This window comes from Accipiter gentilis, chromosome 20 (assembly GCF_929443795.1).
Source record: "Accipiter gentilis chromosome 20, bAccGen1.1, whole genome shotgun sequence".
Classification (NCBI taxonomy): domain Eukaryota; kingdom Metazoa; phylum Chordata; class Aves; order Accipitriformes; family Accipitridae; genus Astur; species Astur gentilis.
The window spans coordinates 3,536,860-3,561,547 of NC_064899.1; the positions used below are offsets into that span (position 1 = coordinate 3,536,860).

At 36.8% G+C, this 24,688-nt stretch overlaps 1 protein-coding gene across 1 annotated transcript in view; it reads right to left on the reverse strand.

Annotated features, from left to right (window-relative positions):
- The window catches only part of DNAH5 (dynein axonemal heavy chain 5), a 124,420-nt gene that overhangs the window by 53,352 nt on the left and 46,380 nt on the right, over positions 1-24,688 (reverse strand). Inside the window, exons 32-46 of the mRNA XM_049823756.1 lie at positions 24,158-24,311; positions 23,306-23,469; positions 22,486-22,642; positions 21,327-21,539; positions 20,299-20,523; positions 18,815-18,987; positions 17,699-17,877; positions 15,947-16,134; positions 15,199-15,393; positions 14,388-14,522; positions 13,477-13,584; positions 9,835-9,988; positions 8,017-8,163; positions 5,404-5,645; positions 171-347 (exon numbers count right to left, since the gene is read on the reverse strand). Of these exons, the coding sequence (XP_049679713.1) occupies positions 171-347; positions 5,404-5,645; positions 8,017-8,163; positions 9,835-9,988; positions 13,477-13,584; positions 14,388-14,522; positions 15,199-15,393; positions 15,947-16,134; positions 17,699-17,877; positions 18,815-18,987; positions 20,299-20,523; positions 21,327-21,539; positions 22,486-22,642; positions 23,306-23,469; positions 24,158-24,311 (2,611 nt within the window). The remainder of the gene's footprint in view (positions 1-170; positions 348-5,403; positions 5,646-8,016; positions 8,164-9,834; positions 9,989-13,476; positions 13,585-14,387; positions 14,523-15,198; positions 15,394-15,946; positions 16,135-17,698; positions 17,878-18,814; positions 18,988-20,298; positions 20,524-21,326; positions 21,540-22,485; positions 22,643-23,305; positions 23,470-24,157; positions 24,312-24,688) is intronic.

Sequence of the window (24,688 nt, forward strand, 5' to 3'; positions counted from 1 at the left end):
AGAGGGCACATCCTAGCTATTATTTTCTAAAAAAAAAAAAGGTATTCCTTACTAACCTGCATCTTCATTTATATTCCAAGTCATCAAAGAATCTCTTCTCTATGTAATCTCATGATTTAAAATTATCTCTGTTAGATTAAGCAAATATAAAAAAATCTACATGACTTTACCTTAGGTGGGATAAGGCCCTGCAGCATATTAATGCTTTGCATAATCACAAAGGCTTCCAACATCTCAGTCTTCCATTGCAGAGACTGAATGCTGAAGCGGTATAAGTCTGGGAATGACGAAGAATACAGTTGACGTAGAACTTCAGCCTCTTGGAAGGAACGTCTTTTCAAAAATCCCTGTTGCAAAGCATGGTGAGAAAATAAATATAGTTCCCAATGTGAGTCTCAGTAAATTCAGCTGTAGTAATTCAAAAGGTGCAGCAAGCATGGAAAGTTGATTTCTTTTTCGGGGGTTCAGATTCCCTGCCTGTTGGGCAGGGTTTGGCTAGCAGGAGGTCAAACTTTACTCAAGTATGCATAACTCCTACTGGATGTAAAACACAGATACTGAAGAAAAAAAAGGCCTTTAAAGTTTTCAACTGCACAAAAATCATTCTTTTCAAATATTTTTTTTTAATCACAATGGCTGTTTAAGATATACAACAGCTCTGCAAAGAAAGATGATCATATGTATTGAACACAAGTTTGATTTATTCTGCACAACATTAGTTTCTAGCAGTGATACAGGGCACCCCAGAAACATCTGGCAGCTGCAGAAAAAAAGTTAGGATTTCACACAGTGATGTCTGCTGGTGTGTGTAGTGGGGATTTTTATGCATCTCAGTATCTGTAATGCTGGATAAACAAAATCTAATTAAAACTACCTATTTCTCAAGATCACAGAACAGGATTTGTTCTTTGATGCCTTTAGCTCAAAGTAGTAACCTGTTTCTTTGAGTTATCTAGAAGCTTTCTCTCATTTGTGTGGCAGAATGCTTCTCATTTACATGGCATGAATTTATTTCCTGCATAAAATGCACTCATCATCAAAAACACTTGTGGACTCTTCCCCAAAATTCAAACTAAAATTTGGCACAAATTGAAATAAACTGAATTCCATCTAAACATCAGAAAAAACTTCTTTTGTTGTTGTTGTGAGGGTGGTCAAACACTGTAACAGGCTTCTCGGTGAGCTTCTGGCGTCTCCATCTCAAAACTCAACAGGTCACAGTCCTAAGCAACCTACCCTAGTCGACTCTGCTTTGAGTGAGGTGTATTCAACTGCACGATCTCCAGAGGTCCCTTCCAACCTCAACTATTTTGTGCTTCTGTGATTCTTTTCTACACTTCTACCTTCATAAACTTTTGAAAGTCTATCTTTTACTGCCTAAAATAAGTAAACTCTGGGACTGATTACAAATAGGTAGATATATGAAAAAGCCTTCTAGAAACAGGTAGGTGGAAAACAAAGTGCTAAAGACTAAATGGCAGAACTACTTAAAATAGATATCTGGAATTTCACCAGCTGTTCAGAAAATATTAGAGATAAGTAGAAAAGTTGGTAAGATGTTTTTTCTTTGGAGGAGGTTGATTAGTAACAGATCAAATACCTTAGATCACTTTGCAAAAGCTGCTTAAGAAACATGTTAGTCAAGAACAGCAATATGAAAAGGTTGAGATCTATTTCACTGAATTTGGAAATTACTTATGTCATGATATTGCATCCCAATATGCTGCTATATTTAGTTGTTTATAAATTGTAAGAATGTGAAATCTAAATATATACAACTTCCTGAGCAATTTGTATTTGTTGTTAAATATTTTTCGAAGTTCTTCTGAAATATCAACAAATACTATGTTTCATTGCACATCTGAGAATTAGGAACTAAAGAAAGAAAACTCCATTTAATTCTGTTACAAAAGCAAGGAAATCCTCTAGTGAACAAAGCAAGATTAACATCTACCCTGATCTGCTGGGACTATGTAGTATATCGCACTACAACATAGATTTAAAGGAAGATGTACTGAAAGAGCCATCAAGATATCTTATTTATGAAGTAAAACCAAATCAAACAAAAACCAAATAAATGCCATTGGCTCAAATGATAAATAGCTATAGGTTGCAATTTTATAGCCAATTTTTTGGGGGGAGAGGAAGGGAGGTTGGAAGGCATGTTTCATGGCTGAAATGAACATAATTTGTTTTGTTGTAGCTAAAAGAAAAAAAAAAGAAAGAGAAAAAAACAGGTTCTTCTTTTCTTTTTGACTGTTGCCACCACTGAAATACATTAGAAGCATAAGGTCATGGATTAAGTGAAATTACTTTCATGCAACACTTCAACACAACTAATTTAGCCTGCGTATCACTTTGAAGTGAGGAGGCAAATCATGACTGATTAGACAAAATAAAATGCTTTTGTTTGTTTTTACTGTCCTTGCAGCTGAATCTATAGCTCAATTTAAACTGAAACATTCAAGAAGTTGTTGCCTGCAAATTAACCAATACCAATACGAGGAGGCAGAGCTGCGAGAACCTATCATCACAGGCCCTATGCAGTGCTCTAAGTACAGAAAGGAACAACACAAGCAGAATCTCATGGCAGCCATTCTCCTAGATGCATAATTTACACTTAGACTTTCTCAAGTATCCGTATTATTTAAAAAAAAAAAGAAAAAAGTAAAGCCTTCCACTCATATACACAAGGCACTTGTGTTGACTGCATGTATTTGCATTGGTAAAACTTCAGTAACAGCCAAATTTTTAGGAAACTTATTAAACACTTTTTTTTATTAAGAATGCAAACATTTTAGACTTGGCAAAGAAACCTATCACATGAATTAGCAATGATTCTCGAGTATTGCTAAGTAGCTGTGATTGAACAGCCAGCTCTGTATGATTTAATTTCATTCTAAAAGGGAAAGGCTTTAGGCACTCCTAGTGAAATATGGTAACAGCCTTCTGCAGCAACCCCTAGTCCTTCACAAACAGCAAACCTCCACAGGCAACAAGTCACAGCACATGGGCGCCTCCATCATAGGAGAGAGTCTCTGATGACAGTCACACTCCTTTTCCTCTTAAATGGTTAAGGCTAAGCTAGGTTCTGATGCCTCCCCTAGTGAATCTTGCTGCTCCTCACCTATTCTCAGGGCATTATACCTGACCTACCATTTCAGATCTGCAGGTGGAAAGGAAACCTCACTTCTGTTGCCAGAAATCACAAGTTTACAGCCCTCCTCATCTTGATAGTTTCTGTTGAGCAAAGCTTTGAATGCAATCTCTCAATCCCTCTCCTTTTCTATTACTAGGCTAGGGATCTTGAGTCTGCAGCGTCTCTGCGGAGATCCTGCTGAACTGTTTATCCTCCCTGAAGGCACACACGTCTTCGCTCCTTCACCTGATAACTCCATGCCCAGGGCACACTTCCCTGGTTGGGGGGCGCTCCACTGTCTCCAGCCCCAGGAAAAGGCACGAGGCACCGCCTGCCACCCAGGGCTTGGGCAGCAGCATACCATCTCTCTTGATTTCCACCTCTGCTGAAACCTCCGATACGCTGAGGACAGTTGTTCTAGGCTCTGCCCCAGACCATGCCCCGTGGCATGTCAACTTCTCCACTGCCAGACACATCAGGGATTTACGGACAAAGAATCTGGTTATATACAACACTTAGAAGCAAGAGAAGCTTTATGGGTTAATACAGTAAGAAATCTGAGAATTATACAGGGTAATCATTACAAAAGGCTTCCTCAACTACTAACATCTGAAAGTTAATATGAATCCAACTGTATTTTCATCTGGCTTGTTAAGCAAAACTGTCTTACATGAGCATTAGTTTTATTTTCCACTGGTATTCTATTTGATTTGGAAAATGAAACGAATAAATGAGACTGTGAAATATTCATTTTAAAAATTATTTTAAAAAATTGTTAATGTGATACTTTGTAGAAAGGAAGACAGTAAAATTCAGCCTGCCAGCTCATAGTAACCTGTGAAGTTTTGTTCTTTTGAGACCGCAAACAGGGAGGTATTTAGGCTACAAGGGCCTGGACGATGTTCTGATTTCATAAACAGAAAGAGTAAATTATTCCTAGCTTAAAATTAAAGTTTAAAGCCCATATGAAGAAACATTAATTTGGGATTAGACAGAAGAAAGGTATATTAAATTGGGTTTCAGGAGAAGGTAATAAAGTCATTTTCTCTATGATGACAGGAATCAGTGTCTTAGCCTCAAGGAAGAAAGTTTTAATTTTTGATACGCATGAGACAGTCCACATTTCATCAAAGCAAAGTAACGTCAACAAAATAGTCTCAGTAAGACTGACTAGACAAGAGAAAAATAAAGAGAAAATAAATTAATATTTCTTTTAATTTAATTTTTTAAAAAGTCTTAATCCTGAGGAGCCTACTTCAATGAATTTCTAAGGCAATATAGGGCTTAACATTAAAAAAAAAGATACTCAGAAACTAACTTTCTTTTTACTGTTATTGTCTCTGTTGTTTTCTCGAAAGGGGACACAACTGGAATTAAATGCTGAAAGTTTTGCTGAAATATATTACTACAGAGCATTAGGTAGATTCTTGGGAACTCTTACGTTTCATCTTTACCAAGATATTTGCTACATGAAAAAAAACCATTGTATGCTCAAGTCTCTAAATGTGTCATTCACTGTATCATGACCAGCATTCAGCCAACATAAGGATTTATTTTTTCTGGTTTTTGGAAGATGAAAGATGACATACAAGAAAAAACTCACTTTATAAATCACTTTGAAATTTGAATATTGCTAAATGCTGTTCTTCCCTCCAAAACACACCTATAACATGTTCTGGTTTTCCCACTCATTCAGTTCATGCCAGAGAGAGTAACTGCTGCTTGGTTCTTCAGACATTTTGCTTCTACAAATGTTAACAGACAACTTAACCAGGTAAGAACATCAATACTTTGATGCTGCATTGACTCCATTTCTCGTTCTAAATCCCAACTGCAATTAATTTTAAGAAATATCAAGAGAACTTGTGTTTTCTTGAGGATTTCTGGATTCCTGAATCAGCCTGTTTACTCTTTCTTCTTCCTTGGTCTGAAGCTGTACTAGGGGCTGCCAGGTAGATGCTATTTTGACAACAGTGTTGCTCTTCAATTGTACAAAATACCTTGAATTACAAATTTGTCCCAAAGTGAAATACCCATGTTTTTAAAAGTGCAATACATTATGTTCCTGAAAACATTACATTATTCACTCTTGTATAAAATGTCAGAAACATTGATATATTAAATACTAACCTCTAACTTTATACAGTGTAAAATGCATTTCACAACAAAAGTCACAAAATTAGGTCCTGAAGTAACAACAGTGAAGTGTTGAATAAGTAATCAGTAAAACTTCCAATACGTAAACAATCACTTAGTTACTGTACCTCAAGGATAGGGCTCCAGCTGAGAACTGATGAGCTCATGAATACCATCCCATTCCTTGAAACTGTTGCTGGAGAAGCGTTATCAATACTATGAGGTTCAAAGACTATTTTGCAATTTGGTGCCATAGGTATCCGATCTCCATTTGCTAGCGTTAGAGTTCTGTTATCATCCAGGACAGAATTAAGGTTCTCAATCCAAATAGCATCAACTGGACCATCAAGAACTATCCAGATGTGGTCACCTATAATGCAAAATAACCGATACAAATGCCTATGGAGGAAGTTCTAGTTTCTTTCAAAGACCAGTTTCTTCTCTCTGCAAACAAATTTTGAACTAATTCTGAATTCACACACAGAGCTAGAATCTCAGCTTTTAATACAATTACCTTTTCCATCACTCAATTTCAATTAAGTACTTCATTTTGTCACCTACTGATAATTATCCATTGCTCAGTATATAAAGTGTCATCAGCATGTCATCAGTTTATAATAGTGTGAAACAGTTTTATGGATCCAGTCTTCATTGCAGTAATAAGTTAGGTTTATTTCAACTTACATAAAACAGCATAAATAAGATAGAAACTATACATCTATTTAAAACCACCATTCATTTCCAAAGAGTTTGCATAAATGTAGTGAGATTAAATGAAAGGAAGACTTGAAAAATCACTCTTACAGATAGCATGCTCACTTTTTTTAAGTAAAGAAGGTCCATTAGGGGAAGATACTTCTTGTTGGTTCTCCTGCTTGTAAACTTGATCTAGCTCTCTGAAGGTTTTCCCAGCTTTTTCCGTTTAGTAACAGAAATGGATCTTAAAGCCTGCCTGTTTCCTAGGAGGGTCTGGGTCTGTCCCGCTCGCCTCACTCGGGCAGTGAGCAATAGGCCCTGGCTGGAAAGGGAGCCTGCCTTAACTTCTGGCTCCCCATCCCCTAGGGAGCAGCCAGCCCTGCTGTGCATTGCTAGATGATCCTTTAGTCAGAGATGGTCCCACTCTCATCCGCCTTCAGAGTGAGTCCACACTGTCTAGGCCTAGGTGGCTTGGGGTGTTGCTAGGTATGAACCAATGCCGTGGTTTAACCCCAGCCAGCAACCGAGCACCACGCAGCCACTCATGCAGCCACTCCCCCTCCACCCAGTGGGATGGGGGAGAAAATTGGGAAAAGAAGTAAAACTCATGGGTCGAGATAAGAACAGTTTAATAGAACAGAAGAGAAGAAACTAATAATGATAATACTAATAAAATGACAACAGCAATAATGAAAGGATTGGAATGTACAAATGATGCGCAGGGCAATTGCTCACCATCCGCTGACCGACACCCAGCTAGTCCCCGAGCGGCGATTCCCCGCCCCCACTCTCCAGTTCCTATACTAGATGGGACGTCGCATGGTATGGAATACTCTGTCGGCCAGTTTGGGTCAGGTGCCCTGGATGTCTCCTGTGCCACCTTCTTGTGCCCTGGCTGGGCATGAGAAGCTGAAAAATCCTTGACTTTAGTCTAAACACTGCTTAGCAACAACTGAAAACATGTGTTATCAACATTCTTCGCATGCTGAACTCAAAACATAGCACTGTACCAGCTACTAGGGAGAGAGTTAACTCTATCCCAGCTGAAACCAGGACAACCAAGAAGGTTCCGGATGAGAAACTTTCACACCTCTGAGGCAAATAGCTACAGTCCAGGCATCTCGGGCATGAGATGGTCTGGAGTTCTCATCATAAAGAGACACTACAATGTGTTGAAAACAGTGAATCTGAAGTAGTCATTGAGTATGCTAATTTCTATTTCATGTTGAGGGGAAAAATAGAAAAAAATCAACACTTAATGCTATACTACATTCTCAAGGGTGCTACATTTTCTAGATTTGAAACAAAACCAACAAAATTAAATCCAAAAGTATTTTCTATTTTAAAAGTATCTGTATCCTTAAAGACTAAGAATTTTTTTATGAGAACTGACAGTACAACAAACATTAGAATTTTCTCTTTTTTTTTTTTTTTTTTTTTCCTTTAGTCCTTCATGCCTAATGATAAGGTCACATACTAATATTCACAAAACAAGGAAGAAACCATCTAGCATCAAACCATCAAGGTCTCTCTTTTAGTTAATATAGCATTCTAAGAATATATGCCAGCATTATTTCAGGGAGAAATTGCTCGCCTAAACAGAATTATCTAGTGCCATTTGAGATGAACTATGGTATGTGCAGGGCTAGCAGGAGGTATGACACAAAGAAGATTGAGATCCTTCTAGTATGGCAGCTGGAGACCAGGTAGAAATCCTGACAGCACCAAAATTTTTTATAGTATACCAGTGTTGGGGGAACTGACTCTTACCTTCCACTTTTCTTCCATTCAAGGGCCTAATATTTCAAAGAGAGGGATCAGCAAATTCAGTGAAACAGTATTTGCTACACTACACAGTTTGAACACAAAGCGTTTAGAACAGAGTCTATGCAATAGACAGAAGTTCTTGCACCAATATTCCAATGCTTGCATGTAAGTGTAAAAAAAAAAAAAAAAAAAAAAAAAAGAAAAAAGGTTTGCTAATGTGCTTTAGAGAGATGTCCTGCAGCTTGTTTTGTTTTGGAGGGAATTTTTTTCCATTATACCTTTCTTGGCTCTCAAAGTTTTTCTCCAGAGTGTTGAAAATATTCCATCTGTCCAATCATTTGTTGCCACATCAAGACGACCAAACATTTGTGAAGCAGTTATAGCTTTAGGATTCATTCTCATTTCACGATGTGGCTGTCCACAATCTATGAAAGCAGATCATCGGTTAATTTTGGTATTTCTTTTCAACGGCCAGAGAACTTTGACAAATTCAAAATCATTACACCCAAATGTACGGTTTAATATGCATTCACCATTATAAGAAGTTGTGTATTTACTTGGAAAACTTGTCTCTTGCTATACATCAACATTTGTTAATTGGAGCCATCAAAATTTAGAGTAGAACAAAGTTCTGAAACTTTTGAAAGTACAATTCACATTTCATAGATTCATCGGGAACAGAAGAGCAGCAATATAAAATTTATTCGAGGTTTAGCTTAATATTTTGAAGGCTTTTCAAACAATAAAACTTTAAAGCCTTTGGTTTGGATGCACTTTTTTCAAACCCAATGACTAGATACCAGACAGACCCTCCACATGATTGTTTTCTGGTTTTTCCCCATTGTGCACTTGCATACATCTTAGAATAGGCGAAGTATATAATATGAGCATATCCCTGTGAAGCCTCTTGGGCAGCTAAATTCCATCTAGCCATACCGTGATCATATAACCCTTATATTTTCCGCATTAACAACAGCTTAAATACTCCTATGCCAGACATCTTCAGAAAAGCTAATATTAAAACTTAATCAGGCACCAGTAATAAGATGTTGAAAGAAAGAGCTAAAAAAATGGCTTATCTTAAAATCTTAATTATAATCACAGTTCACTAACATGTAAGATAGAAGCCTGGCAAATCACGTAGTTTTAAATTTCATGAGGTTATGCCAGAAGATCAGCTTGAAAAAAGTATTGTGGCGGCTTTATCTTGGTAGTAGTTCACATTTCCATGCTCCAGAAATACAAGAAAATAGTATAATGCAACTATCTGTTCTTTCTGCTTTTTTTTCCCTGAATGGAACATTTACACTGCAATGTAGAGCTTACAGTGTTTCTTAAGCACACTAAGTACTGCATGGATGAGAAACTGGCTGAACCATTTTTTACAGAAACTATCCATTTCTGGAAAATTGTATAAGCAGCCTACTGAAGCCTGTGAAATGGTGTAACACCAGCTTAACTCAAAGGAGATGTTTTTTCTCCTCCAGTTATGAACTTTTAGTTTAATAGGATCAAACAGAAGTTCTTCCACTAATATTTTTGTTTAGAAATACAGAGGACAAAAAACACACACTCCTCAAGCATCCAGCCAGGACACAAAATGAATACCCTTGAAGACTCTGTCCCTGCCTAAACTAGTAACTATCTCCTAGCAGCAACAAATGATATAAGTATTTATTTTATACTGCAGATCAAGACCCTGTTTTGTGAATTGTGTTCAAAAAAGGACTATATACTTCTGATTAGGGGAAGGTTTCAGCACTACTTCAGCCCAACCTGGGAGATGCTTTAATCACTTGTCTGAGCTGTCTACCCAGACAGTATTCCTCTTTCTCAATGTTTCTAGAATAAGAACTTCTGATGTAAGTATCATAATATTGGAAATAGGATATGTATTATATGACCTTGAATGTCAGAGAGTTTTAAGCTTTTAAAAGATACTACCGCAACAATTAGTATTCACAACACACAAACAGATTCTTCCAGTAATATTTTCTCACAGTGAAATAATTGAGGATTTCTGTGAAGAAACAATGTTGTTTAAAGTTTACAATGTAACAGTTTAATAACAGTTTACAACATAAATACTCACACACCTGTCATGGCTTTCATTAAAGTGTGGATGCAAGCAGTTTTTCCTGCACCACTAGGTCCTAGAGTCATCAATCCATGCCTTACTCTCTGGGTTTCAAAAAGTTGGATAACTTTCAGTTTCCAGGGAGGATGACAAACAAGTCCAGCTTCCTCCACCTATAGATAGTGACAGAAAATCAAATTACTACTATTTTAGTGCACAAGATATTTTGATGTTTTTAAAAAAAAAACTATCTTCAGAAGAAGACTACACTCTTTGTAAAGGTTTTGTGTATATAGAAAACTGTTTGGAAAAAGAAGGGACACTTAGTATTTAAATATGTATTCAGAAAAATAAAAGAAGATAAACCATCCTTTTTTTTTTTTTTTTTTTCCCCGGCTCTTCTTAGGGTTAAAGCGTCATTTTAAGGAAAACACAAGAATTTTACAAACACTCTCGCTAGCAATGTCTTTCATAGCCACAGAGCGTTTTTACTTGCCTCTCAGGACAGTTGCCTTTTTATCATGATGATGACTTGTGTTTCTAAATGCTTACAGTACCCAAAAGTTTTTCTGTAAAACATTTTGGTAAATATTTCTCAGTGTACAGACGGACCTAGTATCATCTTTCTAAGAAAAGACACAGTGTTTTAGAACCAAATGTCACATGCTCGTTTACAACTTTTTTACTAGTTCCAAGCTTAAAGAAGTTATCTCACTACAGTGGTATTGCTGTCACTTGTGAAAGTGACTCAGCTGGAAGTGAACAAGAAAGTTTTTAGCCAGTAGAGAAAAGCTAGAACTATTTCTTAAGAATTCATAGCACACTATATGTTTTTGACAGTCAAAAAAATTTCTAAAAACTCAAGAACGTGTTATAAAAGTGAAGCTCTCAAAATAACAATTATATTTTATTTCAAGTATAATTTCTGTTTTTGAATTATATTCCACAAAAAAAAAATCTCAGAAACTATTATCAGTAAAAAGAGGTATAATTCTTTACTGATAAGATATAAAACTCAGCTTTTACAATTACTGTCACGTAGTCAGTTAGAACCATGGAACTGGCACTACCACTTGCTATATTACTCGCCTATCGAACCTCATGTCAGTTCAATTTATCTTGCTCTGCAAGGAAGCCAGGAACAGAAAGCAGCACAAGATGGATTCATCAACAGCAACCATGAAGTATATGGTGCCACCAACTCCTCATCACCATGAAGAACACCACTGTTGAAGCAATGGAGTTTGCAAAGCACAATGAAGACATCAGATACACCATTTTCATGGATACATGATAAAATTCTGCTATCATTTACATCTTAGCAGCTCTTGCAGCTGACACCAAACCAGTCAAGTTGCCTTTCTTTCCAGTATAGAATGTAGTCTTCTGACTTGTTTCCAGAGTCCAAATACATACAGCAATATATCCAAAACCTAATGATGCACGGACAGAACATACCTGAACTGATTTCTTTCTTCACATAAAACAAGATGGTCGTGTTAGTTATCCTTCACTCTAATCCAATGCCATCAAGTGGACACCTGTCTTTTCTTAACAGTTTCTAACACTCATGATTCTGTAATAATCTTGTAGACTAGATACTTCCCTTATCACAAAATAAGCATGTTGACAAGCAGACTTGACATGTTCTCAAAAGATCCTCTGTTAACAGTTGTAGATATGTACTGGGTCTAGTTGGGATGGAGTTAATTTTCTTGGTAGTAGCCCATATGATGCCATGGTTTGGATATGTGACCAAAACAGCGTTGATAACACAACAGTGTTTTGTACTTGCACAGCATCAAGGCCACCTCTGTTTCTCGCAGTGCCCCATCAGCAAGCAGGCTGGGGGAGGGCAAGAAATTGGGAAGGAACACAGCTAGGACAGTTGACTCCCACTAACCAAAGGGATACTCTGTATCATATAATAGTTTGAGTTGGGAGGGACCTTTAAAGGTATCCAGTCCAAACCCACTGCAAGTGATAACATTAGGCTCAGCAACAAAACTGGGGGGAAGTTTCTCCAAAGTAGCCATTGCTTAAAGACTGGTCGGGCATCAGTCTGCTGGTGGTGAGCAATCACTTTTGCATCACTTGTTTCTTTTCCTTTTTTTCCTTCATTTATTAAACTGTCTCAATCTAGACCTATGCGCTTTTTTTCCCCTCTCTTTTCCCCCTCTGAATCTCTCCCACAACCCACTGGGGGGAAGTAAGCAAGTGACTGGGTGCTGGCTTAGCTGCCAGCTGGGGTCAAACCCATCACAACATGTAAACATAGAGAAACACTTTAATTTGAGTAACGCCTATTTCTTTGTTATGATATTTTCCCAACAACTCCTGTCCCCCTTCCCTAATAAAAATAGTCCTCATGAACTTGATTCTGTCCTAACCTAGCTGTTTTCATTGTACTAAGTCATTATAGCTCTGAAAACACAGCAAAGAGCTCTATTTAATAAAACCTTGATTCACTTCCAAGACAAATAAAACATCCTACCATTTCTGGTTTCTCCAGATTTTAAGTTTTAGCAATGTGAAAAAAATATGCCAAAATAAACTAACAAAATTTTCAAACACTGTCATAGCACTAAAAAGGCACCATGAGATCCCTAGATCTGAACTTTTGATAAATTTTGGGTTACATAAGATAATCACAGTGCCTAAAGCTCTGCAAGTTTCCAACACTGCTTCAGTATGGGCTAACATTACACCCTACTTAGAAGCAAGTGACAATTGTTTGTTGTTAAAAGCATTGACGCTTTCTATTTCTGGCTTCACAGATCATCACCAGTAGAAACATGAAGACCATGTTATTAAGACCTCTTTTTAATTTATTAGGAAATGACAAATTAAAGCATGAGATTCAAGTTCTTTATAGTTTCTCCTAATAAAAGCTTAATTTGCAACTCCTTTTTTAAAGCCAACTGTATAAACTACAGAAAACAAAACAGTTTTATGAACATTAGCTGATGATCCAACTCTTCCTTGTTAGGAAAGCCAGAAGCAGACCTCTTCACTTGTATCTAATCATACTAAATATAAACAAATAAAAAGTCATAAACTCAAATTCTTCAGAAGTGCACTTATGATTTTCAATTTCTTTCATTTGGGGTTTTTTTCACATTTTTGAATTGTTTATTTCTCTGTTTAATTATTAGGTAATTATCTGAGGAATTATTGAAATTCTGGAGGAAAGTTTAATAGAGGTGATCATTTAAGTGTACATACTTCATTAGCCTTCTATATCCCACTGATGTTCTTAAGTTTGCCCTATTGAAATATTCCAAAAGATCTAATGGGAGATGAGGTAGAGGAAGTGTCATTTTAGGTAAGTCTTTTCTCAAGCTTATGTTCTGACTGTTAGACTTTACACAAGTACTAAATCCTGGGTCACATAAGGCAAGTGTATATCCACATTTTTAAAACTGGTCACCACAAATGACTCACAAGAAAACCACAGGATGCCACAATCACAATTCACTGACATCCTTAAGAATAAGGTTAATAATAATATGCCAATGGTAAAGATTTATGGAAAAGCTTACTCTCCTTCTAAATAGTAAAACATATTACTACCAACTGGGTAGATGAAACACCAGTAATTTTCTTAGATGTCACATGACAATAGTTATGCCACAGAAGCACAGACCAAGAGAAACATTACCTGTTTGTCAATGGCGGCTTCCAATTCAGGATAGCCTACTTTATCAAGCTGGATATCTGGAAACAGATCTTCAATTAGACTCAGGAATAAGGGTTCATCTTCATCAATCTAGTGAAAATCGGGGGTGGGGGAAACAGATTAAAACCTATTTTATTTATTCTAGCCTCTTAAAAAACAATCCCAAACTCTTGCAGAGCTAAAGAAATATTTGAAAATATAAGGAACCATCTACAGTAACACTCTAGATGCTAAACACTCTAGCAGGACACAGCAGAAGGAGATCATATGATGCTGCCAATAATCAAAAGCTATTGAAAATAAACCAATAACATAAAGACTGAATTTATTAAAGTAGATTTTAGCAATAACATTTATACAAATAGGAAATTATTTGTCTAAGATGTAAAAAAAGATAATAAAAGAGATGAAGTTTCACAGCAACAGAAGAGGTTCTGTTAGCTATTTAAGACAGATGAGATGGTACTCATTACTACAAATAAGGATTATTTCAAAAGACTGACTAAATAGTTCAGGCCAAAGGTTCTAAAGAGGTTACTATATAGACTTCTCTTTGGTCGCTTATTTTTATAGGTAGCAAGGAAAATATGTAAAAACAGTTCTGAACAATTCAAGGTGGCATGGTTTAACCCAGGCAGGCAGCCAAGCACCACACAGACCCTTGCTTACTCCCTCCCCAGCCCTATACAAGGTACAATGAAAATAAAGTCTATCCCAGCCAAAACTAGTACCCAAGTCCATCCAGAAAATGGAACATTTCCAGGCTATCTTCTGTGTAAAGGCCACATCCAATCTTCTAGTGATCACCTTAACAGTTTTAAATTGCATTTCCAAGAAAACCCACATAGCTCCAAAGTGCAGTTTAATTAATTTACCAGGCCCTCAGAACTTACTAGTTTAGACAGGTTCATGTCTCTCAGCACACGCATGACAATGGTAGATTCAGTATCTGTGGGATTTGCTCTTTTTGCTGCTCCTAATGTACGTAGCACTGACAATATATTCCGCAAGCCAAAATCATAATGCACCTAGAAGATATGCAAAGTTTGAGAAAATCTTCCCCCAGTTAACAGGGATGAAACAATTCTTATTTGTCAATTCAGATATGTATTTGTAGAAGAAGTGGTACATGTGGCACAAATGCTTCCTAATATCCAACAACTAGTCTTTGGCTGTATGTCTATGGGAGACTTCATTCCCCACCTCTGCTACCATATACCAAACTGCAAGGTGTGACAAAAAAAAGAAATGTCATCACAAGACTTTGAACAAAGGTAAGGTTCCCAAGGACTATTAAGAAATAAACTAGCAGTATTATTTTGAATTCTCTGTGGACCTTGGAAATGGACTTTATTTAAGAAACACCTAAACAAGCACAGGCAGCACAAACCAAATGCCTCTCAATCCGTTCTATAAGACCAACTAATATACAAGCCCTTTATTTGCCTCAACAATCACCATTCATTAAAGCTAAATCTTAATAATAAGCAGTGTTCTGAATGACAGTCCCATTCTTGTAAGATAACCTGTAGCAGGAGTTAATCCTCCAGGACAGCAGAGGGTTGCATTACTAAAATGCAAGTGTCATTTAGCTTACTTAGTGAACATGAACTTTTCCATTTTCTTCACATAGATAACAATAATTTGTGACATCACATATAATTTTTCCCCTAAGATAATTTCTCCTCATATGAAAATAATCACCTGCTTTGACAGTTGCTCTTCACACAGCTTGTACAGCGTAAAGAATTTCCTTGCCAATACAACATTAGCAATGAAACCACAACTAGCCAATTTGACACGAATTATGATTTGACGATCAGGAACCATCATAGCCACCGAACGGAAGTTGATCTTCAAGTTTTCAGGAAGTTCTTGCCGTCCAGCATATCCTGGATTCTGGAGAGAACAGGTTTTGAAGTTGACTGCAACTTGCACAAACAGAAGAATCAGCAAAGGAACATGTAACCTGGTTAGACAAAAATAGCTTTTTGGCTTTAAATCACATGTAAAAATGAATTGCCATGCAGATTTACCACCATATCTCTACAGCACTTTAGCCTCTCTTACATCCATGAGGTATGAAAAATGTTCCACCTAAACACTTCAAATCTGTATTTATAGCCTTATATGTCCTGTTTTTACCAGCTACTTCTACCTATATCTCTATGGCCACTTCTCTGTACTACCAGAATGCAGCATGCACAATTAATCTGATGTTGAGATAACTTGTATTTACAACACTGGCTGCATTTGTTATTTGCATGTGTTTGATGTCATTGAAACAAGAGCCTGTAAACTGTCTTTGTAGTAACGCTCAATGTTCTCAAACTGCCAGTGAGTTCTAAGAGCGGAGTGACAATCAGAGTTAGCAAGTACACTTAACACACCAGGTTAGAAGCGATTATTGTACAATCAACACTGGCATATTAGAAACCTACTGAATACCTACCATAGTAAGAAAGATGCCAAATTCTGGGTTCATTTCCACATTATCACCATCAGTAAAAATAAAGCTTTTCTTACGTTCCTTCTTACACGTCAGCACAACTGCAATTTGCTGTGCAGCTACCGATAGTACTGGTAAATCAATACGATTGAACTCATCAAAGCAACCCCAGGAGCCAGACTGAGCAAGACCTTCAAAGAGAAAAAGCAACTAAGCATCTGACCATTATGTTGTTAACCCTTTTTTGGTGCAATTCATAAGCCAAAAATCAGGTTAATCTACCTCAGGAAAAAAAAAAAAAAGTTTATTTTTGAGGGTTGGGAAAGAGTCAAGGAGAAGAGTTTAACTCTTTTTTAAGCAAGAAGTTGCAAAATTCCAGAAGTCCTCAAGCTTGTCTAGGATACTACATCCTTCAATTTCTGCTCCTTCTCTCAGCATCTTGAATGTTTTACTGGTCCTCCCTACCCCCAGAGAAAATCCCTGCAATAAGTCTATGAAAATATGATGGGTTGTCAATAGCTTATCACACAGATTAAAATGAATAATAAAGTTGACTTCACCTAGAAAGAAGTTAGGGGTCAGTCTGTGCCACAACTGCATTCTTTCTCGTATATTTTGGGGAAAACAAAACAAAAAATCATCAACACAGTCACCTGCAACAATACAAGAGTCAAGGACCTCCACTTGAGCTCTAATTCAACATCTGCCATGACTGAGAGGTATCAATTTCTTGTGCCTAAAAAAAAGTCATCTGCATCTAACGGCAGTGAGCTGTGCCAATTGTTTTTAACATATATAGCACTATTCATGCACTTCCTTCAACTGATAAAAACTTTGACATTTGAAGGAGACGAAATACTGAAATCGGAATCCAACACATTCCACCGGTTCAGAAATAAATTTCACAGATTTTTCTTTTTGTACTTGCCATCCTCCTTAATTACTTCAAGTGTCTTTTTGTATCCTTTCATAAACTGTCTTATGTTTTCACACATTTCTATTCCTTGAAGACCATGTTGCAAATGTATTTTACATTCATAAGATACTAATTACTTGCATTAATTAAAAGGCTGAAAACCACCTTTGATTATTTGTTGACCTTGCTTTATAAAGATGTTCTCTTAGCATTTGTAACTTTCACATAGTCCATAGAATCATATAATCACAGAACATCTTGAGTTGTAAAGGACTCATGAGGATCATCAAGTCCAAATCCTGACTCCATACAGGGCTACTCAACAGTTAAACCATACATCTAAGAGTGTTGTCCAAACACCACTTGAACACCAACAGGCTTCGGTCCCTGACTACTTCCTTGGGGAAAAAAGTTTTCCTAATATCCAATCTGAACTTCACCTGACACAGCTCTAAGCCATTCCCTCATGTCCTATTACCAGACACCAGAGAGAAGAGATCAGCAGCTCCCTCTCCGCTCCCCCTCATGAGGAAGTTGTAGACAGCAACAAGGGCACCCCTCAGTCTCCTCCTTTTCCAAGCTGAACAAACCCAGTACACTCAGCTGTTCCTTGTAAATCATGCCTTCTCATTCTTTCACCATCTTTGTTGCTCTCCTTTGGACACATTCTATTATTTTTATATGCTTCTTACGTTGTTGACCCCAAAACTGTACACGGTACTTGAGATGAGACCACTCCAGTGCTGAGTACAGTGGGACAATCACTTCTTTTGACGAATTAGTTATGCTGCGCTTAACGCACCCAAGGATACAGTTGACCCTTTTGGCCAACATCTTACCTTTGAAGATCCTCCCAAGTCCTCGGAAATCCATCTGGTCTGAACAGTTGAAGACCACTACATATTTTCCAAGGCACCGTCCCATGTCTTTGATGGTTTCAGTTTTTCCAGTTCCTGCAGGTCCCACAGGTGCTCCACCCATGCTCATGCCTAAAGCTTGAGCCAAAGTGATGTAACATCTAAAAGGCAACAGGCTATCATCACTTAACGGCCTGCAGCCAGAGAAACTTACTCAAGTGTGTTACATGAGGAAGGTCTGATTTAAGGAGACAAAGAAACTGCTGAAATTACATGCCTCTAATTACAATTTAAATCAGTAAGAAGGAAAACCCTTCACTCAGCCTCTGATGCAGGTAATACTAAGGTTCATCTCTTCATACATAAAGTGGAAGAACAGATAATCCTCAATAATCAACAATCTGAAAGATCATGAGAAGGGAAGAAAGCAGATACAGAGATACTGCCTAATCTAGTTTGGTTAGCTTAGTTCCTGAATTACTTCAACTGAAGTAGTTCTTAACTACATTATACTATGGAGTACAATAATGAAAGACAGCTAATCTTTCCTTTCTCATCCACCTTAAAGTTTGATCATACAGTGCATCCCATTTTCATAAATGAAACTTGTATGCCTAATGCAGTAAAACACCAGCTAACAATTACATCTAAAGAGATGCTCTAGAATTTGCTGTATGGAATAGTTTAAAAAAAAAAACAAAAAAACAAAAAAAACAAAACAACAAAAACAACCCACAACCAATCAAACCCACCCAATGCTCTTTATTTTGCCAATGATAGCTTATAAAGCATCCTTTGTGTTGTTCCAGTTAGGTAGGTAGGCCCCTCTCTTAATAGGACTGCAATTCCTTCAAAACCCTTCTAGATCAAAGGCAGAATCTTGCCATGTGGCAGAAATTGAACTGAAAGTTACTCGTATTGTAAGGCACAGAAACTAAAATATTAATGCCTTCCATGTAAAATTATTGACTTTGATAAGACTGTGAAGGATAAACTCTGCAGAGATCTATTTTGCATCCAAAAGGAATGACTAAATTGCTCTTGTGAAAGCCTAGGTTTGGCATCAAAGCATAAAGGAATAAAATCAGTCTTTTTCACCTGTCTGTAAGAGGTGTTATGACAAGCCTGTCAGTACAGCCCAAGAATTCATTCTGGTATGTGAAACCCACATCAGTGATCTTAATCATCATTTTATCAGAGTCTTCATTAAAATAAAATCTACACTGTTTCAGCCACTCGAAGTCTGTAGGGCTCTTGATATGCATGCAACACTAAGAAAAGAGGGGGAAAAAAAGGCTATGATATTCATGGTTAACATTTACTTTTGCATTTGTATTACTTCATCTTAGTAGTACTGCAAAGGCAGCACTGCAATCACAATGAAAGACAGAAAGAACAGCTAGTTATACAAGAATAGTGGAGACCCTATCTTGATTTTTTACCACAAAAATTGCTAATGTGTTAGTACTGTCCCTGAAACCCATACTAAGGCGAAGGAACTTCAGGCTTTAAACAAGTGTGTCAAAATTCTAAATAAAAATGAACAGTCCAGAAGTCTCAAACAAAGTTCATTAAGTTCAGTTAACATTAAAGCTGTCATTTCTTTTACTCATCTCTACCATTTTATTTTTACATATGAGTAGGAAGCACGTAATGCAATACTTGACTTTAAAAAATGTCATGAGAATTGCATGGAAACACATGCAAATTGGAAAAAAGGTATTTCAAGACACTGTCATGGTGCAGATATTAGTTAAAAAAATTCAACAGAGCTGGAAGTAATTCAAAGTTGACCAACTGAATATTAAAACAGGATTAAAAAAGATGTCCTACAGGTTGTACCTAAAAATTATACTTTACATAAGATGATTATAACTTGAAACAACTGGTTCTACAATGAAAAGATAGTTGCCTGCTTATCAGCAATGGGTTAAACCTCAGTAATTCTTTTCTCAGCTTAATTTCAGAGTCAGGTCCAGAGCTTCCTATAGGTAAAAAGGTAGGCTAGCTTTTAAGTTTGATTGTTTACGCAGTAAATGCTTTCATTTTCCTAATTTTAGTATCCTGCGGCAGCATGAGAAGGTGTGAAGTGAATAAATAAATCCCTAAGTAATAATAGGTATGCTACTGAAACAAAAACAGAGGGGATAGCCGCTTCAACCAACTTCAAACTTTTTCCTGTACTATAACTCTACCTTCAATCTATTCACTCCTCAAAACTCACAATGTAGTCCAGAGAAAGGATAATTCCTGCAACACAATGTGTGAGGAAAAAGAAGTCCCTAACTGATCAGGCAACAGAGGCATCTAACTTAAGCGGGCCAATACAAAGTATTATAAAATTCTGCTATTGCTTGTGGGGCAAAAAAACCACGAATTACTTAAAGGGAAACTAGGACATGGACTGAAGCAACATCAGCATTTTTATAATACTCCAGGTCACATAATCATTACAGTCCTCAAATTAAATGTTTAGCTTAAGAGGCAGGAGTTCACAGGTACAGTAATATTTTCCTCTTGTCATTTCACATTGTTTTATGTGGAAACCACCTCATACTCATTGTAAATTTTTCCATACTTACCAGACCATCAAAAATGTCCCTCTGATGCACATGAATAGTGATTAATGTCTCGTATTTAACTCGCTCGACTGGGCTAAGGTCTTTTGTTGTCATCTCTATCAGCATGTTTAGAAGACCCAGGAAAAACTGGTTCGTCTTTCGCATAGCTTTTTTATCATACCTTGCATTAGTCAAAGCTTCTTCTGAGTCTCTTGTCCAAATCATTTGGATCCCCAACAACCCAACCTTAGGAAACATAAAAGTATATGCTTCATAATCTTTTCTCTTTCACCCAAAATGTACATTCACAGACACAGATAAACTAAAGAAATGGTTCTGCTACTATTTGTTTAAAATTAGTTTTTCATTCATCCATACAGAGATCATTGAACCTATGCATTTGTTTTGTGTCCCAACTCCATTCATAAACATTAAGTCCACACTTCCACCTTGTAGATACTGCCTACAGTGCACTGCTCATAAAACTGTTCAATATAATTTACAGCATATATAAATACTATATATAATTAATATGCTTTATATATAATTAATAACTAATCAGTGAATAATTAATGCTTCAATTTAAAATATTTTTTCAATAATTCACAAACCCTTTCTTCCTTCTCCAACAACATTCCTGATCACAAGTGAAGAAGCTTCTACTAAGGAAGGAATTTTCCCTCAGCACTACCCTCTGCTCCAAATCTTTACCAATATATAGTGTCTTCCTGAATATATAAACAAATATACAGTTTTACTGCTTTTCCTTCAGCAGTCAAGTATTAAACTGGTAAAGAAACAGTGTTAACTCCATTGCATTAATTTACTGCATTTGGCATTATTTTTAAACAAGAGCTTCAGGGTAAGTTTTCTTTTGGTTTCAGATACGTAAACTGTAACTTAAAAGACTGAGGTGATTAAGATAAATTTAAATGTCAGTTTTACATTTATAACACTGGCTCCAATTTTGATAGCAAAGACAAGAAAAAAAAACATCAACATGCTACATATCTGTGAACAATTCTTCATTGATTTAACAATAATATTACCTGGGCTGGGTAAGTAGAAAGAAATTCAGTCAGCTGGAAACTAGTTTCCTGGATGTGCGCAGCTGCCTGGCGAATAACATGATGCAGTGACAGCTGGGATTCCTTCAACAAATAATTGAGCCAAACTTCCACATTACCTTCAGCCATTACAGGTCTAGTCAGCTCTATAGTCTCACCCTCTCGTGAACTAATCGACAATATACGATCATATATCTAATAAAAGCAAAGCGAGAACATTTGTATTTATAAATTCATTGTTATCTTTACCATAACTGTCTGATTTTCCTGCCATCACTCCATTAAACTTACTTAGGTAACTAATAAATTACACCAACCTGTTAAATGAAATACAAAAACAATTAAATCATTACTTCTGGCATGCAGAAAAGCTTTAAACAAAACACTGTCACCTGAACAAGGACACAAACCCCAATACACTGACAATCCCTGAATTTCACTTAAGTTTAAATGACAACATCCACTTTCCAGTCACAATAAAGGAAACCTTCCACCATTACTCGTGGGTTAATATGCTAAGAAAAGTTACAGGCTTACAGTCAAAAATAATGGAAACACAAAAGGAACATGGTCAATGAAACTAATTTCAAATGCATGGGGAGATAGTGAATTTCTAAGAAAATTTATACATACACAGGGAAAGAAAAATTTTTGTTGCTATCTGTTCTTGTAAGGGGTATAAGAAAACAGTTCCTCAAACAATATGTTTGAAGGGATATTAAGGATAACTAAACCAGGTAGAGACTAGATACGCTTTTTCTTACAATCAAAAAATGAATGAAAAAGTACAAATACAGGCAATCTAAAGATACAAATATGTCATAAAGAATCAGAAAGCTTATCTGAGAGGATGCTAGCCTACATTAAGCCACGTAAGACAGTTCAATACCTGGTTGTTTTCTTCTGAAACCTAAGTACTTGTGCAAATTTTTGTTTTGCTATTCTACATAGAGTTTTCCTATTACATAAATGAGGATATGAAACTAAATCTTACACGAAGAAAGCCTACACAGCATCAAATAGTTGACAAGCTTGGTAAAACAGCTGAATGCCCTATGCACCCAGGTAGGTTTCTTATTTAACAAGTATCACACACGGTTAATTTGAAAGAATGTAACACTGAGGTGTGGGCAGTACATACCCTTTCATGGAACCTGACACTTTTAATGTTGTCAAAGACATTCAGCAGATGTGCCTGTATATTGTGAGAGTCTGATGCCTGGCCAAGAATTTCTAAGAGAGCAGGATCTGACACAAAGAAGAATCGTGGAAATAGAAGACGCTTTTTCTCCAGGTACCTGCATTTTAAAAAAAAAAAATTGAGGGGGCAGGGGGTAGATGGTAAGTGAATTAGCTTAATTTATACATCCTTCCCTCTTTAAAGGGCACATTTCTCACTGTGTATCACTGCAAATATTAGCAGTGGCAATGACGACAATTCTTATCCATCACACCTTCATGTTAAGCACCTGCTTTAAAGCTACTCTTCTAGCCTCAAAAATCACTTCATGGGAAGCTTTTATTATTTGCTATAACATAAGCACCAGTAAAAAGAAAAGAAACTAAACCAAAATAAAATATTTTTACATTGAGTCTGTTACTTGCTATTTAGGTGTCTCATACTGAATTCTTCCCAGATACATGAAGGGTCCAAATAAGACAAACATATCTAGCCTGCCTTCTGGATTGAAACTAGGCTGAAACAAGCTTTGGTTGCAACAGAGATAGACAGTGAGTGACAGCATAGTCACAAATCAAATACTTATCAATGAGTTGCTAGCAATTTCTTTAGAGGTGTTGTATCATCCCACTAACTTGTTTGCTCAATTCAACTGAACTCATAGTAGAGCAAGAGCATGATCTTTGCAAAGTCCATGGGACAGTACTCAAGCAATTGCTCTTTCCCTAGTTACGCAATTCGCAACCATCTGCCCAAGACTGTGGTCTTGTAGTAATCTTACCCTGTGAGTGATTTCTGACAGATTTCAAGCTGTTCCAGTAAATGTGGTAGTAACTGTCCCATGATTTCATCTCCAATGCAGCACTGAACAACATTAGGTGTTTCATGAGCTCGGGTCATGATCCTCACCCAGGATTTATCAATGTTGGAGAAACGCTTTGCTTCCTATTGAAACATGACGATGAATGTGGAAGGGAAGAGATGGAGGAAGGAAGACAGAAAAGGGAAAAGGCACTTGCTTGCAGCATTGGCACCCAGTAATGTGACCAGTAATCTTCTACTAGTAATCCCTCTGTCCAACTTCTAAAGATTTTCCAGCTTAGAAAAACACAATCTTTCTGCTTACACAACACAGCTTATTTTATACTTGACTGTCAAGCCTGCTATCTCCTTTCTCTTTCAATCATTCTTAGAGGAAAAGACAGAAAACCCATTATGCTCGAATTGCATGCTTCAGATGTGAAGATTTTTTTTCTAAAAACTAAAGTTAATTTTTCATTTGAAAAGCTATGTAGGAAAGTTTAAGAAAAGGATTCCTAGGTACTGCTAGGCTAGTAGTAGGTACTACTAAACTAGTCTAACTAGGCTAAGCTACTACTACACACAACACTTAAACACATATCGGTTAACAATTTTACAATCTAGAAATAAAAAGATCAACTAGCTCACACAATTTTATTATTCTTCCTAATGCAATACTTCCGTTGGCATTGTTAACCTAATTTCTAAGCAAGACTAGTTTTGTTAAGTACCAAAAACTGAAGTTTATGTCACTGCATCAATTATGACACCACAGTTAAGTTTTATTCTTAAAATGTAGAAAACCAAAGTGAAAAAAGGCATGTCTGAAAACCTTTGGAAGCTGCTTTGCTATGTCACCACCAACAAAAACAGCTTCTAAATAAATCCACAAGTTCTGCACAGTCATCCAGTTCTCAATGATATCTGTTGTGCTGGAAAGATAGTGCACCCATTTCTGAATCTGTGTCTTGAAGGGTGTGTTGTATCTAAAATAAAAAGAAGACACTTCCTTTATTTCAAGAAGGAAACAAGTGTCTTGAAAGCCACCACATTACTCATAAGGATGAGGAATAATTTTACTGTTTGTATCTTTGTCAAGCAAATCTATAAAAACCTGCACTTAATTCAGCTAGTTAGCAGCTATAAACCAAATCAACTTGCTACGTTGTACACATGGTGCATAGCACAGCTCTGATCCCATAGAAGCTGAATAGGAGCAAGATTTCAATTTCGCTCTAAGATAAAGCAGTTTCAAAAAAGGACTATGCAGCATCTTGTAAGCTGCAAGACTCCCAGAGGTCCTTATCAACTGACATCTTGCTTTTGAACATCTGCCTCATGATCAGCTTCTATGTTCCTTATT